Source organism: Theropithecus gelada, chromosome 20, assembly GCF_003255815.1.
Source record: "Theropithecus gelada isolate Dixy chromosome 20, Tgel_1.0, whole genome shotgun sequence".
Classification (NCBI taxonomy): domain Eukaryota; kingdom Metazoa; phylum Chordata; class Mammalia; order Primates; family Cercopithecidae; genus Theropithecus; species Theropithecus gelada.
In genome coordinates, this window is record NC_037688.1 from 70,655,482 (window position 1) to 70,675,687 (window position 20,206).

General features: G+C 45.6%; 2 protein-coding genes across 4 annotated transcripts in view; both read right to left on the bottom strand.

Annotated features, from left to right (window-relative positions):
• The window catches only part of SNX29 (sorting nexin 29), a 585,133-nt gene that overhangs the window by 523,500 nt on the left and 41,427 nt on the right, over positions 1-20,206 (bottom strand). Inside the window, exon 4 of the mRNA XM_025369629.1 lies at positions 12,630-12,754. Coding sequence (XP_025225414.1) covers positions 12,630-12,754 — 125 coding nt within the window. The remainder of the gene's footprint in view (positions 1-12,629; positions 12,755-20,206) is intronic.
• On the bottom strand, positions 14,688-15,548 carry LOC112613792 (40S ribosomal protein S6-like). Of its 3 annotated transcripts, none has more exons than XM_025369630.1 (2): positions 15,027-15,548; positions 14,688-14,939 (listed from the first exon to the last, which is right to left on the bottom strand). In XM_025369630.1, the coding sequence occupies exons 1-2, from the start codon at positions 15,495-15,497 to the stop codon at positions 14,748-14,750; spliced, it is 663 nt and encodes a 220-aa protein (XP_025225415.1). In that variant the 5' UTR covers positions 15,498-15,548; the 3' UTR covers positions 14,688-14,747. The 3 variants fall into 3 exon arrangements, with proteins under 3 accessions (XP_025225415.1, XP_025225416.1, XP_025225417.1); XM_025369631.1 differs by having other exon boundaries at positions 14,688-14,884; positions 15,002-15,548; XM_025369632.1 differs by having other exon boundaries at positions 15,002-15,548.

A 20,206-nucleotide genomic window follows, 5' to 3' on the forward strand; every position in this document is an offset into this window, starting at 1 on the left:
ACTACCACACTTGCACCAAACAGCATTCCTTTTCCTTGTTTGGAGTTTCTTTTTTTTGTTTTTTTTTTTTTTGAGGGGCGGGGTGGGGACAAGGTCTCGCTCTGTCGCCCAGGCTAGAGCACAGTGGCACGATCATAGTACACTGCAGTCTTGAACTCCTGGGCTCAAGCGATCCTCCCACCTCAGGCTCACAAGTAGCTGGGACTACAGGTGTACACCACTATACATGGCTTTTGTTTGTTTGTTTTTTTCTGTAGAGATGAGGGTCTCACTACATTATCAGGCTGGTCTTGAACTCCTGAAATCAAATGATCCTCCAGCATCGGACTCCCAAAGCACTGGGATTACAGGCGTAAGCCACCAAGCCTGGTCCTTTTCCCTTTCTTCTAGTAAGAGCACCCCTCTTTCGTATGGGAAACGCAATCCACTGGGATCCTTCCGCACTGCCCTAACCTCCCCCTACAGCAGGGGTGGACAGCTAACCCAGGGCAGGCAATTAACTGGCCAGAACCACGGCATATGCAACTTTCATTTTTTTTAATATTACATAAAAAATATGAGTTATCTTGATTGATAAGTTTTTTGGTACCACCTTCAATTTTGTGGCCAAAGTGAGTGTCTCACTAACCTCACCCTAGTCTCCTAGTCTCAGCCCTGGACCACAGGGTTCTCTGGAGCCACCAGAAAAGACGCCTTGTCTCCTCCAGGAGCTGAGGTCAGCAAACTATGGCCTGGGGGTCAAATTTGGCCTCCAAACTGTTTTTGTAAGCACAGTGTTCCTGGAACGCAGCCACACCCATTTGCTCCCATATGGTCTGTGGCTGAGTTTCTGCTCCAGTGGCAGAGCTGAGTCACTGCTATGGAGACTGCATGGCTCACAAAACCTGTAATACGACCCTTAAGGAGGGAGTGTGCCCACCCCCTTCTAGAAGTAGGATCTCTCATCCCTGGAAACCTGTAGCTACCTGGGGCCATTTTCCACCCCACCATGTAGAGAGACCCCATCTGAAAAGACACCCAACCACAGAGAAGCTGTGCCGGAGGGACGGCAGATTTGGGAGAAGGCAGGGCCCCTGAATCCAGCTCAACTCTGAGATGAATTCTTACTTACTTGAGTCAATACATAAATGTCCTTCATCTGATTTTTTAAATCAGTCTAAAGGATTTTCTATCATTTGCAACCACAGGAAATAATGCAGTGAGACAGGACATGTTCTTCAGTCATCTGACAATCATCTATAGAAGACCAAGAACACGCCAAGAATGGAGCAACACCTGTGCTCTACAGCCATGGGGGGGGGCAAGGGGTGTCTCATCAATGTGACAACATTGCCCCAAAACAAACAAAGTATAGCTCAACAAAAAAATCAGAAAACCCAAGACCAGCCTGGGCAACATGGTAAGACCCCATCTCTACAAAAAGGAAACAGAAAACCCAACTACAAGGAGCCTAGTGTAGCGGCACACACCCGTAGTCCCAGCGACTTAGGAGGCTGAGGCAGGGGGATGGCTGGAGCCCAGGAGTTTGAGGCTGTAGTGAGCTATGACTGCACCACTACACTCCAGCCTGGTTAACAGAGCAAGGCCCTGTCTCTAAAAACAAAACAAAACGAAAAAAACCCACACACAAAGAAAATCCAAGTCCATAGAGCTGGGTTGGTCTGGAAATAGGCCAGTGATACGAAGGCTATGTCAGGCCAGAATCTCCAACCTTTTGATCTCGCTGTCCCAGAGGACTGTCATAACTCTGGGCATCTCATTCACAACTGAGCAGGAAGAAAGGGAACGGGATGAAGCCAGCTCTATCGCCCCTTTTATCAGGAAAGAACAAGTAATTCCAGACAAATCACAAGGGAGCACAGAAAGCAGAGAACAAAACTCAAAACTGGCTTAATCCTTCAGGATCCCTCACCGAGACAAAAGAGTACATACCACAGCCTCAAGCAAAATCTGGGTTCTATCAAAGCCAAAGAAGACAGAGGGATGAATCTGAGGGCAGAATCTAACAGAATCAGCCACACGTGGTATCAGCCATGCCAGGAACAAAGGTAAACCAAGTTCGCTCATGTGCCAGTCTGAGAACTCAGTGAATACAGGTGCTCCCAAATCTGTCACATCCCAAACTGAACCAGCCTGACTGCAAGGCACAAATGGATTGGCAGAGCAGAGTGCCAACAAGGGGCTGAGCTCTGTCACTTGGCCATCTTCCAACTAGCCACAAGACTGCCTTCCAGAACCAGAGCTCAGCATAATACACCTGTATCCTATGAGAGTTTACAGCGTAGCACCTCCTTTATTAAAGAGTCGGAAAGAAATTAACCAGGCATGGTGGCCTGCACGTGCAGTCCCACATACCTGAGAGGCTGAAGTGGGAGGATCGCTTGAGCCAGGAAGTTGAAGGCTGCAGAGAGCCATGATTGCAACACTGCACTCTAGTCTGGCAACAGAGAAAGACCCCGTCTCTTATTTAAAAAAAAAAAGTGGGAAATTTCTAAGAAGGACTTCTAAAAATTGTGTCTCACTTCCTTTTAGGGGCATACCCCATCAAGAGCTGAAAAGTCATTTACATTCTGAAAGGAGCAAAGCAAAGGACCCATGGAACTCAGGCTGGATAACTGTGATCCAAAAACTGACAACTCAGAGGCCAAACTGAGTCTCTTTTACTTTTTTTTTTTTTTTTTGAGGCGGAGTCTCACTCTGTCGCCCAGGCTGGAGTGCCAGGGCATGGTCTCAGCTCACTGAAACCTCTGCCTCCTGGGTTCAAGCGATTCTCCTGCCTCAGCCTCCCAAGTAGCTGGAATTACAGGTGCCTACCACCATGCCCAGCTAATTTTTGTATTTTTAATGGAGACAGGGTTTCACCATGTTGGCCAGGCTGGTCTCGAAATCCAGGCCTCAAGTGATCCACTCACCTCGGCCTCCCAAAGTGCTGGAATTACAGGCCTGAGTTTTAATTTATGAAACAGCAGGATTAAACACCTTTGAAACAGGCAGAAGTCACATTCCGCCAAGAGGTATCAGTCCAGCTCCACTAGATCTTAACGTGCTGGGACACATTCATACCCCTTAGTAAATAGCCACTGGCCCAGGTCCCTGCCACCCTGGGTGTCAAGGACCCAACCCCAAGGGACCCTGTGGCCATCCCCATGCTACAGCGACCCAGGAGTTAACAAAGAGCCCAAGGGGTACAGAACCCTGGCTTCTGCCTTCCGCCCTAAGGCCAGCTTCTTTCTGCTGGTTGTCAACCACTTTTTTCACCTTGAACGGAGCTCTGCATTTTCTCTGCACCTTTAGCAGACATCCTTCCAAGGCTTCCCTCACCAAAAGCAGCTGATTTGCACGTGCATGAACACAAAAGAAAATCACCAATAGGGAACCGAAAGCAGGGATGGGCGGGTGAGGAACTGGACTTCCCCTCACCATCAAAAGGATGCACCCAGGGCTCCCCTGGCACACGCAGCTTCCTCCAAAATTAATTTTTTTTTCATTTTTTCTAACTTTTTTTTTAATTATTATACTTTAAGTTCTAGGGTACATGTGCACAACGTGCAGGTTTGTTACATATGTATACATGTGCCATGTTGGTGTGCTTCACCCCTTAACTCGTCATTTATATTAGGTATATCTGCTAATGCTATCCCTCCCCGCTCCCTCCTCCCCACAATAGGACCCGGTGTGTGATGTTCCCCTTCCTGTGTCCAAGTGATCTCATTGTTCAATTCCCACCTATGAGTGAGAACATGCGGTATTTGGTTTTTCCATTCTTGTGATAGTTTGCTACATCGCACTTATTCCAAAATTGACCACATAGTTGGAAGTAAAGCACTCCTCAGCAAATGTAAAAGAACAGAAATTATAACAAACTGTCTCTCAGACCACAGTGCAATCAAACTAGAACTCAGGACTAAGAAACTCAATCAAAACCGCTCAAATACATGGAAACTGAACAACCTGCTCCTGAATGACTACTGGGTACATAACGAAATGAAGGCAGAAATAAAGATGTTCTTTGAAACCAATGAGAACAAAGATACAACATACCAGAATCTCTGGGACACATTTAAAGCAGTGTGTAGAGGGAAATTTATAGCACTAACTGCCTACAAGAGAAAGCAGGAAAGATCTAAAATTGACACTCTAACATCACAATTAAAAGAACTAGAGAAGCAAGAGCAAACACATCCAAAATTAATGTTCTACAGAAATGAAATTGTTGCCCAAGGTGACCCAATGAAGCAAAATATAAATTCTGCTTTGAGTGCAATCAACCATTTTCAAAAATCCCCACTGAAGATCAAGGAAGTCGGTCTCTCTCATTTATAGTTGTGGGTATATTACTACCACCTGCTCCCACTGACTGAGGATGCATACAGACCACTGAGAGTAGTGGTTTGGCTTCCCAGGAAAATGAACAGGGTGTTCTGAAGTCAGGGTCCTCAAGTGGTTATTTTGAATGCAGTCCTTTGGTGGCCTCTACTATGCAAGTAGCCAGATACTGGAGCTCCAGACACTGGAGCGACAAGGATGAGCCTGTAATCGTAACACTTTGGGAGGTCAAGGCAGGCGGATCACCTGAAGTCACTAGTTCGAGACCAGCCTGGCCAATATGATGAAACCCCGTCCCTACTAAAAATATAAAACTTAGCCAGGCGTGGTGATGTGCGTCTGTAATCACAGCTACTAAGGAGACTGGGGCAGGAGAATCGCTTGAACCCAGGAGGCAGAGGCTGCAGTGAGCCAAGATAGTGCCACTGCACTCCAGCATGGGCAATAGAGCGAGACTTCATCTCAACAAAAAAAAAAAAAAAAAAAAAGAAAGAAAGAAAGTGGGTAGTTCCATACATAGGTTTGAAGGAAGAAGAACTTAGGACTATAGGAGGGGCACAGTCCAGCTGAACCACGTAGGGAGCTCATGACTGGCTTTTTGAAAATAATTCTGAAACTTCAAGAGAGAAGAGAACAAAACCACATGAGATACCACTTCACACCCATTAGGATGGCAATTATGAAAACAGAAAAAAGGAGGCCAGGGATGGTGGCTCAGGCCTGTAATCCCAGCACTTTGGGAGGCCAAGGTGGGAGGATCACTTAGGACAAGGAGTTTGAGACCACCCTGGGCAAAATAGTAAGATTCTGTCCCTACAAAAAATAATAAAGTTACTATACATATATATATATGTATTGTGTGTGTGTGTGTATATATATATATGAAAAAAGGGGGTGGTAATCACTCTCTGGTTCTCTCCATGTATATAATTAAAGCTGTATAACTTTTCTCTAATTTAAAAAGCCAGCATTGACTGGGTGCAGTGGCTCACACCTATACTCCTAGCACTTTGGGAGGCCAAGGCGGGCAGATCATTTCAGGCCAGGAGTTCGAGACCAGCCTGGCCAACACAGTGAAACTCTGCCTCTACTAAAAATACAAAAATTAGCAAGTCACGGTGGCTCATGCCTGTAATCCCAGCTACTTGGGAAGCTGAGGCAGGAAAATCACTTGAACCCGGGAGGTAGAGGCTGCAGTGAGCCGAGATCACACTGCTGCACTCCAGCCTGGGTGACGAAGTAAGACTCCATCTCAAAAAATAAATAAATAAAAATAAATAAAAAGCCAGCACTGGCAAGGCTGTGGAGTTGGCAAGGATGTGGAGAAAATGGACCTCTTGTGCATTGCTCGTGGGAATGCAACATGGTGTAGCCACTATGGAAAACCCTCTGATGGTTCCTAAAAAATATTAAACATAGAATTACAACATGATCCAGCATTGTCCTTCTGGGTATATTCCCCAAAGGAACTAAAAGTGGAAAAAACATATATTTGCATCTTCATATTCATAGCAGTACCATTCACTATAGCCCATAAGTGGAAGACACCCAACTATCATGGGAATAAACAAAATACGGGTTCTACATACCCTCAAAAGTATTATTCAGCCTTTAAAAAGAAGAAAATTCTGGGCTGGGTGTGGTTGCTCACGCTTGTAATCCCAGCACTTTGGGAGGCCAAGGCGGGTGGATCACGAGGTCAGGGGTCCGAGAGCAGCCTGGCCAACACAGTGAAACCCCGTCTCTATTAAAAATAAAAAAATTAGCCAGGCATGGTGGCGCACACCTGCAGTCCCAGCTACTCGGGAGGCTGAGTCAGCAGAATCACTTGAACCCAGGAGGCGGAGGTTGTGGTGAGCTGAGATAGCACTACTTACTGTACTCCAGCAGCCTGGGCAACAGAGCAAGACTCCATCTTTTTTTTTTAAAAAAAAAAAAAAAGGAAATTCTGACACATATTACAACATGGACGATCCTTGAAGACGTTATGCTAAATAAAGCCAGACACAAAAGAACAAATATTGCATGATCCCACTGATACAAGGAACCTAAAGTAGTAGAATGCACTGAGGCAGAAAGTAGAATGCCAGCTGCCAGAGGCAGGGGACTGGAGGGAGTGAGTGTTAGTGTTTAATGAATACAGTTTTGGTTTGTAAAAATGGAAAGGTTCTGAGATGAATGGTGGTAAAGATTATTGTACGACATGTGAATGTGCATTAAGTACTCTTATGCTGAACCGTACACTTCAAATGGCTGAAATAGTAAATTTTATTATGTATATTTTACCAATTTTTTTTGTTTTTTTGAGGTGGAGTCTCGCTCTGTTGCCCAGGCTGGAGTGCAGTGGCACACTCTCTGCTCATTGCAAGCTCCACGTCCCGGGTTCATGCCATTCTCCTGCCTCAGCCTCCCAAGTAGCTGGGACTACAGGTGCCCGCCACCACACCCGGCTAATTTTTTGTATTTTTAGTTGAGATGGGGTTTCACCGTGTTAGCCAGGATGGTCTCGATCTCTCTCTTGACCTCGTGATCCACCTGCCTCGGCCTCCCAAAGTGCTATAATTACAGGCATGAGCCACCACACCCGGCCATATTTTTTTTTTTAAGAGAGAATAGAAGTTTGGCCAGTAGGAGTTTGGGTGAGAGCTGAGGAAGGAAGGTAGTGGAAGGGAAAGAACTGCCAGACTTGAAGAGTTTCAAGACAGTAGAAACCAGGAGAGTTGTTCAAAATACAGGATTGGGCCAGGCACAGTGGCTAATGCCTCTAATCCCAACACTTTGGGAAGCTGAGGCGGGCAGGTCACATGAGGCCAGGAGTTTGAGACCAGCCTAGCCAACATGAGGAAACCCCATCTCTACTAAAAATACAAAAAGTAGGTGGCATGGTGGTACACACCTGTAGTCCCAGCTACCCAGGAGGCCGAGGCTTGAGAATCACTTGAACCCGGGAGGTGGAAGTTGCAGTGAGCCGAGATCGCACCACTGCACTCTAGCCTGGGCGACAGAGCGAGATACCATCTCAAAAAAAAAAAATATACAGAACTGAATCATCTAAATTAGTGAGAAGCACCAAGCAAGGCACAGGCAGTGGTGCTGAAGGCCCTGCCCCACACAGGATCTGGCATTAGTGCTTTAGCTGCTGAATTGTGGAGAGGTCTCAAGAGTCCCAAGGCAGGGGCGCGGCAAGAGGGGAGCTTGTCGGACTCAGGCCATCACTTATTTGCAAACTGGATGAAAGAGTTGTGGTGTCTTACCTGCCACTGTCTGTCACCCCTGGCATACAGCACGGCATAAGAGGTAGAACAGAAAGAGACACAGCCAGTAGAGAACAGAGCCCTAGAAGCCAGATCAAGCACTGGATACTTTGTCCGAACGTTACAAGAGACCCACGGAAGAGCTGTAAGTCAATGCAGTTACAGGGAGTAAGTGGGGGAGTGGGATGGCAAAAGAAGACCACTCCATGATGTGCAAATTGGGTCAGAGCTGATCAAGACTGAAGGCAGAAAAACACAAGTCGGGGAGAAAAAAGAGAACTCATTGAGGATGGAGGAACCGCAAGTGGCTCAGGGACCCATGTGAGAGACAGAAACAGTGCTCAGCGCAGGACTGGTTTGGGGGCAGAGGGCAGGGAGAAGGAGAAGGCTGGGAGGAAGCCCAAGAGCTGTCCAGGGGACCTGGGTAAAGGGCAGAGCCATTTACTAAGCAAGAAACACAGGAACACATATGGATGAAGATCAGAATTCAGTCTTGGAGACTGACAAGCCCATGCTGTACACCAAATAGAGACATTCAAGAGACAGAGTTTAAGGAAGTGCTCTGGGCTGCGGGCATGACTAAGAATAACAGGCACATACAGAGCAACTTCACCAAGGAATCCAAACAGTATGTGTAGAAAGAAGAGCCAACAATAAATCCAAGGATGAATAATATTTGAGGGTACAGAAGTGATATGCCAAGAACAATCAGAAAAGAAGAAGAAAGCATGCCAAGAGGCTATAGCATCGCAGAAAGCAAGGGAAGGCAGTGTTTCAAAGTCAGAGGATCCTCAATGCTCAAGGCTGCTGAACAGACGGAAGATTAGACTTAAATTTTACAGGTAGCTCAGCAACAGAAACTGTGTCTCTGGTATATTCTGAATGGCGCCAATCACCTTGTAATTGACTGCCAACCTATAACCTGATGCCGATATATCACTGATTAAAAGAACATCAAATTCCAGCTGGGCATAGTGGCTCACGCCTGTAATCCCAGCACTTTGCCAATGCGGGCAGATCACTTGAGGTCAGGAGATCGAGGCCAACCTGGCCAACATGGTGAAACTCCGTCTCTACTAAAATTACAAAAATTAGCCAGGCATGGTGGCAGGCACCTGTAATCCCAGCTACTCAGGAGGCTGAGGCTAAAGAATCACTTGCACCCGGGAGGCAGAGGTTGCAGTGAGCCGAGATCATGCCACTGCACTCCAGCCTGGGCAACACAGTGAGACTCCTTCTCCAAAAAAAAAAAAAAAAAACAAATTCCAAGGTCATGCATCAAACGCCAATAATGGCAGTGGTTCTTTCTCCTTTCCCAAGTGGAATGGAAAATAATTCATTTTTCCATACTGTATTCTGTACTGGCTACTTGGGTTTCCAGTGGCTACAACGACAGCAAGCCAAGTCTGTGTAGAGCTCTGGGTCACTTTTAATTAATTTTTGCTTTGTTCCTCAAAAATTGATCACTTTCCCTGTAGTATGCTGGAGTGATCCTGGTATATGGTACCTCAGGAACCACGAAATACAGTACTGCACACGATGAATAAAGCCTTCCTTCCAACCAAGATGTATTTGTTTATTGAACATAATTTTATTGAAGAACTGTGTAGTGGCAGACACTACGCTAGGAGTCAAGAGAAAGCAAACAGACAGGGTATCCTGCCTTCACAAAGCATGCTACGTCGTGGGATATACAGAAAACTGAATATGGTGTGATGATGAGAGGGTAAAGTGGAATCTCCTGTCCTTTTTTCTGTAAGACAAAGGCAGGCAAATTTTTCTTTTCTTTCTTTTTTTTTTTTTTTTTTTTAGAGATGGAGCCTCGCTCTTTCTCCCAGATTGCATGATCTCGGCTCACTGCAACCTCAGCCTCCCGGGCTCAAACAATTCTCCTGCCTCAGCCTCCCAAGTAGCTGGGATTACAAGTGGGCACCACCACACCAGGCTAATGAGCTAAGCTGGTTTGGTCTTTTCCCTGCTTCTCATTTGCAGGAGGCTGCTCAGCACATCCTCGTCAGCAGAAAACAGCCAGAGACTGCCCTTTCATTCATCTCCCCACTATGCAGGTATAGCACTCACACCAAGACAGAGAGGGGCGGCCAGAACCAGAATGCTGGAGATGCCTTGCAAATGTGTTGGTGGTTCTTTGATTACCAGAGCCAAGCAACAGAAAGGTAAGAATTCTAGTCCTGGTGGCAACAAAAAGAGCCATTCTTTGTGGCCAAAAGGTCAGCGCCTTAAGCAGGGATGAGATGGAGGAAGAGGTTCAAAGTTGAAAGGGTGGTGGGAGAGGAGGGTAAGTGGTTAAACATTTATTAGGTGTGAAGAACTAAAGCAGCTGCTTCAAATGAGGTTCTCACTGAATCCTCCTGACAAACCCTGAAGCTAGGGGAGACTATCGAGACTATCAGACTATCGCCTTTACAGGTGAAAAAAACGAAGGCTCAGAGAGAACTTTCCCCAGGCCATTCAGACTCACCCTTGCACTCTGACTTCAAAGCCAAGGTTGCCTCTGCCTTACCCGGCAGCTGCCCTCGGTTGGATGGAAGTGGACCAACAACCTCCCGGCTTACTCACACCAATTCCTCTAAGGTCATTCCTCCAAAGGCAGATGAGATATAAACAAGAAGTGTGAGGGCCCAGGAATCCTGAGGGCAGGCGGCCCTGGAAAAAGCTAAATCCCTGCAAAGCTCCTCACCCAGCCTGTAACACCAAGTCACTCACACACAGGGACTCAGGGAGGCGTCGTCCTGGAGACAGGAAGCTGCAGAGACATAATCCAGGACACAGGAGGTGGCCAAAGTCATTGGCAGTGATTTCTACGAGGACTGAAGTAGTCCTTGATGCTGACTTTTCTCAGACTGGATCCCTCCCTCCCTGGCTTTTGAAGGAGCACAGAAGCATGACAGAAAATTCAACAGGGACAGGAATCCCTTTTGTTTTTTTTGTTGTTGTTGTTGTTGTTGTTGTTGTTTTTTTGAGACGAGTCTCGCTCTGTCACCCAGGCTGGAGTGCAGTGGCGCGATCTCAGCTCACTGCAACCTCCGCCTCCCGGGTTCAAGCGATTCTAAATGTGAGCCACCGTGGCTGGCTCCAACAGATCTTTTTTTTTAAAAAATTATTAAAATTATTTTATTGATACGTAATATTTGTACATATTTATAGGGTACCTGTGATATTCTGATACATGCCTAGAATGTGTAATGACTTTCAACAGATCTTTGCTTCTTTTTTTCTTTCTTTAGGCCGTCTCCAGGGGCTAGAGTAGGCTCAGAGAGGCTCCTAGATCTTTGCTTCATTTCTGAAAATGAGTAACTGGTGAAATAAACAAGAAACAAAGATCTAGGAGCCTGAGCTTATGCTAGCCCCGGGAGACTGCCCAAAGAAAGAAAAAAAAAAAAAAAGCAAAGATCTGTTGAAAGTCATTACACATTCTAGGCATGTATCAAAATATCACAAGTACCAAGGCCGGGCACAGTGGCTCACACCTATAATCCCAGCACTTTGGGAGCCCAAGGTGAGCAGATCACAAGGTCAGGAGTTCGAGACCAGCCTGGCCAACATGGTGAAACCCTGTCTCTACTAAAAATACAAAAATTAGCGAGGCATGGTGGCGGGCACCTGTAATCCCAGCTGCTCGGGAGGCTGAGGCAGGAGAATCGCTTGAACCCTGGAGGCAGAGGTTGCAGTGAGCCAAGATGTTGCCATTGCACTCCAGCTTGGGCAACAAGAGCAAGACTCCATCTCAAAAAAAAAAAAAAACACAGGTACTTCATACAAATGTACAAATATTATGTACCAATAAAATAATCTTAATAATTAAAAAAAAAAAACTGTTGGAGCCAGGCACAGTGTCTCACATTTGTAATCCCAGCTAGTTGGCAGGCTGAGGTGAGAGGATCACTTGAGCCCAGGAGTTTGAGACCAGCCTGGTCAACAGAACAAGATCTCTGTCTCTATAAAAGTTTAAAAACCAGCCAAGCATGGTGGTGGCAAGCCTGCAGTCCCAGCTATTTCAGAGGCTCAGACAAGGGGATCACTTGAGCCTAGGAGTTCCAGGCTTCAGTGAGCCATGATCACAGCACTGTACTTCAGCCTGGGTAACACAGCAAGACCCCAACTCTAAAAAACTAAATAAATACATAGAAGGGCTGAGAAAAAAAGGAAGGATGACACAGTAACATGAAGGAGAGGGAAAGACTAAGGATTCTGTTAGCAGAGAATTTCCACACACCGCCACCAAATGCAACAAGGTCGAACGTTTGGCTGTGAAAGGGGAACCAGCAAAAGACAACACATTTTACTCAGCAATGACACCGACATAGTGATAAGAAAGATTCCTGGATTCCCAGCAGCATCCGCAGCCAGGGCTAGAACTGAAAGCTCAAGGGAGCAGGAGACCACCGGACATTTGTTACATGACATGATCCACTTCCAGGTTCAGCTCCAAAGCAGATCACTGTGAACAGCTTCCTCATCTGTACAGTGGCAGTAATAACAGTCCTGCTACTCACAGGGCTCTCGAAGAACGGAATGAGTTAATTTACATCAAAGTGCAAGTCTTGCACAAAGTACTAAGCGTTAATAGTTATTATTTAGCATTAAGCTTGTCATTCACATGGAAATGTTTTTCCAACATTAAACTGGAAGATAACAGAACCTCTGGGGTTTCTGTTGCTGGTGCTGATGACATTTAATTATGAAATGCCATGCTATCCTCAGGCATCAAATTAAAACAGATTATTAATTTCCCAGCAACCAGGACGCCACACTGGTGAAATAAACCAGTGTGCCGCAGGGCCCCAAACCCAGAGGAGACTGTACCATGTGGCTCTGAGAATTCTGCGCAAAAGATGATTTCATTTAAATTAAGATGCCAGACAACACCATTACGTTTTGACTACTATTAAGACATGGATTTCTGTGCGCACATACCACCCCACCAAGTCCTACTCGATGACTGCCCTGCCTACTATTAAAAAACAAACAAAAAGAAAAAGAGCAGAAGGAAGATAAGCTCCTCCAAGCTATGGCCAGGCAGAGCGGTACCTGTTTCGGTTTTGCTGGCAAAGCCTGCTGCCTGCTTGATCGCTGCTGCCGTGAGTGCCAGTCCTCGACTCCTCTTCAAGCCATGCTGCAGGACGGCTTCAAACTGGGCACAGAGACAGGTGACCCTGTGAGAGAACCAGTGACTCATCAGTCTCCCCAGAAAAGGGAGTAGCAACTAGGGCAGCCCCAGCATCTCCAGGAAATGAGTAAGCTGCCAGGTGTAAACCTAAACGTGAAGGCAGACAGGAGACACCTGGATTTGCAGGCTGGGTAACTGACCTGCGCCACTCCACACACCTCCTGTATATGATGTTCATTTCACAGAGCTCAGGATGCCCAGCACAGTCTACCCATATGCATCAGACTGGCACAGTAACAATTCACAAGGAACATGGGAACAGGGACGGGTGCCAGCTGGCAGGGGTGCAGAGGGGGGACAAGTTAAAAACCAATCAGTTCCGTGTGGGGAGCGGTTGGATGTTAATTGCATCCAATTCACAAGTTTTAACTCTAATTCATATTACATGTAGTTTAAGGAACAAGATTATGTTTTTGGAGACTGAATTCACCAGGCTGCCAAATTGGAAACATTGTGTAATTTCATGGCCTGTTACATGCTCTGAAAAAACTATATGAATTCTGAGTCTCATTCTTTATTCTGTTATATGAGATTACATGCTCTAAAAATAATAATAATATGAATTCTGATTCTTGTTCTTTATTCTGTTGTAAGAGATTACATTGTGAACTCAGATTGTGAGTTGATGGAATTTTCAATTAAGTTACAATTACTGTGCATTTAATTGAATTTGTTTCTCAATAACCAGAGAAATAGGAGATTCAGGAACAAAGAGATGAGGTCACAGCAACTGCACTTGATCTTAGCAATCTTCTCAGGACTCCTGAGCCTCTGCCCATTTGGGTCTGTGGACTTCTGAGCCCTTTCCATTCACTCATGCAACAAATGTTAAGAAATTCTGAATGTCTGCCATATGCCGGCACTGTTCTAGGCTCTGAGGAGATGATGGTGGGAGTGAGACAGGCAAAGTTTCTGCCTCACTCATGTGCATGTTTCTAGCAAAGAATGCACATGTTTGTGCATGATACACAAATAAGTTAACGAGACCATTTCAGTTAATCAGAACTTAGAAGAAAATAAGACAGGATGAGATGGCAGGTGGTGATGGGGCAAGGACAGGCTTACAATCTGTGGGCTGAATGAAGGTAGCCTTGGAATTACGAGCTGGATATGACAAGGGCAGCCGGCTGGAAAGACAGGTGCTCCACCCATCCCAACACCCATGGTAACAATACTCCAGGTGTTTATCACTCTGTGCGTAGTAAAATATTTTCATACCCATTATTTTACTCTTCTCATCAACACTATATAGATGAGGCAGGTATTATTATCTCCATTTTACACTTGAAGAAGCTGAGGCTAAGGACATTTAAGTGACCTCCTGAAAACTGCATAATAAGCAGCAACATCTGTACCTGAACCCCATCCTCGTAAGCTGATCTAATGTAGTTTCCTCCATCCCCCATATCACCAAGACGAACATCCTTTATTCTAAGATAAAAGTCCTCTAGCTCCCTTACTGAATCTTCACTCGTCATTCTGTCTACGCCATACAACCCTAACACAGCATCAGCAAATCCACAGCATTCATGCCTTTCCATTGTATTCTGTGCCCATGACAGACATCACTAATCGATCCCAGCATTGTAGGCCACCACTAGCAGATGACCAAAGCTGGCCCTCCACAGAAGGAAGTCTATTAGGCATCACAAATCTGATACTGCCCCTCAACCACACTGCTTGGTTTTCACCTTCTATCTTATCTTTGCTGGATCCCTGGCACCGAGCTCAAGTACCTGGTACACAGTGTGTGCCCCACAAATGTTTTTCCAGTGGGTAAGTAGTAGGTAAATGAATGATTAGCCTTGAACCAAAGATCCCAGAATACTCCCCCACATTGAAACAAGCCTCTTTGCTGGGCAGATAACACTCTTAATTATTATAGATGTGCATACGCTAGTCTCTGTACACATAGGCACTTTTTTTTTTTTTTTTTTTTTTTCCGAGTCTGATCTTATTTATTTGTTACTCAAAAAATCTTATTTCTGACTGGATTCAGACTTAGAAGTAGAAGCTCGCAGAGAGGAAAGTCTGCGTCTCTTTGCAATTTGTTCCTGGCGCTTCTCCTTAGCCTCCTTCATTCTTTTGGCCAAAAGTTTAGCATATTCTGCAGCCTCTTCCTTGTTTTTCTTAGTACGCTGCTTCTTCAGAGCAATACGCCGCCGTTTGTGCTGCAGGACACGTGGAGTAACAAGACGCTGAATCTTGGGTGCTTTGGTCCTAGGTTTCTTACCTTCTTTGTTTAAGGGCTTTCTTACAACATACTGGCGGACGTCATCTTCTTTAGAGAGATTGAAAAGTTTGCGGATTCTGCTAGCTCTTTTGGGGCCCAGGCGGCGAGGCACTGTAGTATCAGTCAGTCCAGGAATATCCTTCTCTCCTTTTTTTACAATAACCAAGTTGAGAACGCTCAGATTGGCATCCACAATGCAACCACGAACTGATTTTCTCTTTCTTTCTCCCGTTCTCCTTGGTCTGTAACAGGAATGCCCCTTACTCAGTAGCAGGCGGACACGGCCATGGGTCAAGACACCCTGCTTCATGGGGAAACCTTGTTTGTCGTTCCCACCACTGATTCGGACCACATAACCCTTCCATTCTTCACCCAGAGCGTCAGCAGCAACTTCTGTGGCCATACGCTTCTCATAGAAAGTACGAAGTTTGCGTTCATCGTCCACTTCAATGAGTTTCTGGCAGCCAGTGGCTGGGAAGGAGATGTTCAGCTTCATCTTGAAGCAGCTGAACGCCTCCGAGGCGCCACGGAAAAGAGGCTTTTTTTTTTTTTTTTGAGATGAAGTTTTGCTCTTGTTGCCCAGGCTGGAGTACAATGGCACAATCTCAGCTCACTGCAACCTCCGCCTCCCAGGTCCAAGCGATTCTCCTGCCTCAGCCTCCCATGTAGCTGGGATTACAGGTGCCCTCCACCACATCTGGCTAATGTTTGTATTTTAGTAGAGATGGGGTTTCGCCATGTTGGCCAGGCTGGTCTCCAACTCCTGACCTCAGGAGATCCGCCCACCTTGGCCTCCCAAAGTGCTGGGGTTACAGGTATGAAGCACTGTGTCCAGCCTCATAGGCACATATTTTAAGGCTTCCTGAAAGCTGGGACATCCACCAAAACTCTCTAAATACCACAGAAACCAAAACCATGGCACAGAGCAACATTGACCCTGATCAGGCGTCTGTCTCAGAAAGAGAGAAAAAAACAAAAACAAAAACAAAAAAACTCTGGGGTGTGTTGAGAGTTCTCTGTAATTAACCAAAGCCTCTATCTTTAAAAGAATCTTCTGCAAATACAGCAATCAACTCAACAATTGCTATCCGTTTGCTTAGTTCCAATGCACAAGTCAGTAACTGCCCAGCCAGCTCTAGATAAAACTAGGGCCCTAAGAGGAATGGAATGCAGGTGAACTGCACAAACCCAGTCCCCAAGGTTTGGATTACATCATCAGTACTGTGTCACAGAGGCACACAGGTCACAACTAACCTAACACCGCGTGAATACCCAGGTGGATGCTAGTCCTATAATTAGATCATTATGATGCCTTCCTTGCCAAAGGCCGTTCTAGTTAACACCCTCCCCATATGCCCTTTCCACCTCCTGAGCACGTATCTACTGGTCATTCAAGACAGACTTTGGCTGGGCGTGATGGCTCACACTTGTAATCCCAGCACTTTGGAAGGCCAAGGCGGGGATGGATCAACTGGGGTCAGGAGTTCGAGACCAGCCTGGCCAACATGGTGAAACTCCATTTCTACTTAAAAAAAATACAAAAAAATGAGCTGGGTGTGGTGGCACATGCTTATAATCCCAGCTACTCTGGAGGCTGAGGCAGGAGAATCACATGAATCTAGGAGGCGGAGGCTGCAGTGAGCCGAGATTGTGCCATTGTACTCTAGCCTGGGCAATAAGAGCGAAACTCAGTCTCAAAAGAAAAAAACAAGACTTAGCTCACGTATTCTCTCCTCCAGGAAGCCTTTCTGAATGTTTCCTCATTCTGAGTTTCTTTCTACTGCAGCACTCGCCACTCTCTGTTAATGGTCTGATTTCCAGGGCTGCCTGCTCTTGCTAACTGTGAGCTTCCGTGCACTTAGCACCACGCCTGGTTGCTATAGAGAATGTGACCGACACGGTCTCTCCAGTCGGGGAACTCAAGATTATGAACATGATGTACATTTTGGTGGGAGATGCATCTCAGGAGATTTCGTGTAATTTGTCATTCAAATCCAGATCAGTTAAAACTAGGGAATCAAGTAGAACACACCTGTCTAAGCACAGGAATCTACTCTTTAGCTTCTGATGGGCACATCTTGGACGTACCAACTGATAACTGTATCATACACTAGGTCACACTAAGGCTTTCCACTGCTTCCCATCTTATATGGGAAGCAGTAGATGATAATTCCCCAAAAATGAAAGGGGCACTAGCTTTAGTACAGTTCTTTTTTTTCTTTTTCTTTTCTTTTTTTTTTTTTTTTTTGAGATAGGGTCTTGCTCTGTTGTTGCCCAGGCTGGAGTGTGGCAGTGTGATCATGGCTTACTGCAGCCTCAACCTCCCCCAAACAATCCTCCCACGTCAGCTGACCAAGTAACTGAGACTACAGGCATGCACTACCATGCGCAGCTACCTTTTTTTTTTTTTTTGACAGAGTCTCACTCTGTTGAGAAGGCTGGAGGTACCCAGAATACTCTCTGCTGCAGACACTCCGGCTTCACTGCAGACGTCAGCTGCCTCCTTGCCATTTTATCACACCAAACTTCCATTCCAAGGTAATGAACTAGGAATATTATTTTCAATAAGTGGGTCACTTAACAACAGTGAATATTTTAATTTTTTAAAAAGCACCAGTCAGGTGGGGCGCAGTAGCTCACATCTATGATCCCAGCACTTTGGGAGGCCAAGGCAGGCGGACCACTTGAGGTCAGGAGTTCAAGACCAGCCTGGCCAACATGGTGAAATCTCATCGCTACTAAAAACACAAAAATTAGTTGGGCGTTACAGCGGGCACCTGTAATTCCAGCTACTGGGGAGGCTGAAGCAGGAGAATTCCTTGAACCCAGGGGGCATAGGTTGCAGTGTGAGCCGAGATCACACCACTGCACTCCACCTTGGGCAACAGAGAGAGACTCAGTCTCAAAAAAAAAAAAAAGGAATAAGGTACTGATCCATGCTACAACATGGAAGAACCTTGAAAATATTATGCTAGAGGAAGGAAGCCAGACACAAAACACCACACATTGTAAATTCCATGAAACGTCTAAGAAGGGTAAATACAGACAGTCCTCAACATAACCATGGTTCAATTTATGATTTTTTGTCCTGATAGGATTATCAGGACATAACCCCATCATAAGTCAAGGAACATTTCGATATAGAAACAGAAAGTCATTTAATTAGTGGTTCTCTAAGGCTGGGGTTGAAATTAGGGATTAAGTGTTAACTAGCACAAGGGAATTTGGGGGGGATAATGGAAATGCTCTAAAACTGAATTGTCATGATGCTTGCACAACTCTATAAATGTATTAAAAAGCACAAAAATCAGCTGGGCACGGTGGCTCACACCTGTAATCCCAACACTTTGGAAGGCTGAGGTGGGCGGATCACCTGAGGTCAGAAGTTCGAGACCAGCCTGGCCAACATGGTGAAACTCCCTCTCTATTAAAAAATACAAAAATTAGCCAGGCGTAGTGGCAGGCCCCTGTAATCCCAGCTACTCCAGACGCTGAGACTGGAGAATCGCTTGAACCTGGGAGGTGGAGGTTGCAGTGAGCCAAGATGGTGCCACTGTACTCCAGCCTGGGCAACAACAGCGAAACTCTGCCTCAAAGAAAAGAAAAAAAAAAAAAGCACAAAATCACTGAATTGAAAGAAAAAAAAAATCACTGAATTGTGTACTTACAATTTTAATGGCATAAAAACTAGACCTCAATAAAGCTGTTTACAAAAAAAAAAAAACTTCCTCCCCAGGTGCTCAGTAGAAGTCTGACAAAGTAGCAAAAGAGTTGTGAATGGAAAATGAAGTAACTTCCTTCTGCTGCATTTAAAACTGTCCACCAACATCAGCACAGCTGGACACTGCACCCGCTCAACCAGTTTTCTGTTAAGATTCAGCAAGCGTTTGTTTTCATTAGCTTTGTCTTATCTTTTTTTTTTTTTTTTTTTTTTTTTTTTTTTTGAGATGGAGCCTTGCTCTGTTCCCCAGGCTGGAGTGCAGTGACGTGATCTCGGCTCACTGTAACCTCCGCCTCCCAGGTTCAAGATTCTCCTGCCTCAGCCTCTGGAGTAGCTAGGATTACAGGCACGTGCCACCATGCCTGGCCAATTTTTTTGTATTTTTAGTAGAGACAGGGTTTTACCATGTTGGCCAGGCTGATCTCAAACTCCTGACCTCAAGTGATTTGCCCACCTTGGCCTTCCAAAGTGCTAGGATTACAGAAGTGAGACACGAAGCACAGCCTGTCCTATATTTCAAGACTGCCTAATCTGCCACACTAATCTAGTAAAAGGTTCCTAAGAATCCTATACTTCTGCATGGCAAATATTAGAACAACAGGATCAGCTATGAATGCTGCATTTTTATAAACTGCATCAAATTAACCTTGTGACAGAAGGACCTATTTACTTGATACTTTTTTTTTTTGAGTCAGAGTCTCGCTATGTTGCCCAAGCTGAAGTGCAGTGGCACAATCTCGGCTCACTGCAACCTCTGTCTCCTGAGTTCAAGCAATTGTCCTGACCCAGCCTCCCAAGTAGCTGGGATTACAGGTGCGCGCCACCATGCCCAGCTAATTTTTTTTAATTTTTTTGTAGAGATCGGGTTTCATTGTGTTGGCCAGGCTGATCTCGAACTCCTGACTTGTGAGCCGCCAGCCTCAGCCTCCCAAAGTGCTGGGATTCCAGGTGTGAGCCACCGTGCCTGGCAATTCTTTTACTATGTTACAGCTTTACTGGAGCCTTTTTGAGAAAACCAAATACAGTCATGAAAATGGACTGGATTATCCTCATTTGTAAAATTCCAATGTTAGCTGGAATGGAGTCTGCTGTACCAATGAAAATCATTCAGTCAACAGTATGAGCCGTATCTCAGATTGAAGACAGTGAGTACAAGGCCATTACATGACAATCATTTGAAATGGGCCATGAGGCCAGGTTCAGTGGCTCACACCTGTAATCTCAGCACTTTGGGAGGCCGAGACAGGAAGATCACCTAAGGTCAGAAGTTCCAGACCAGCCTGGCCAACATGGCAAAACCCCATCTCTACTAAAAATACAAAAATTAGCTGGGCATGGTGGCGAGCGCCTATAATCCCAGCTACTCAGGAGGCTGAGACAGGATAATCGCTTGGACCCAGGAGGCAGAGGTTGCAGTGAACTGAGATGGCACCACTGCACTCCAGGCTGGGCAACGGAGTGATACTCTGTCTCAAAAAAAAAAA

Excerpts from the sequence above, each read along its gene's own strand:
- LOC112613792 (XM_025369630.1), bottom strand. The coding sequence starts at position 15,497 with ATGAAGCTGAACATCTCCTTCCCAGCCACTGGCTGCCAGAAACTCATT. Across the intron at positions 14,940-15,026 it reads ATGACGTCCGCCAGTATGTT|CACAAACGGCGGCGTATTGC; the intron begins GTAAGAAAGCCC and ends CGTGTCCTGCAG.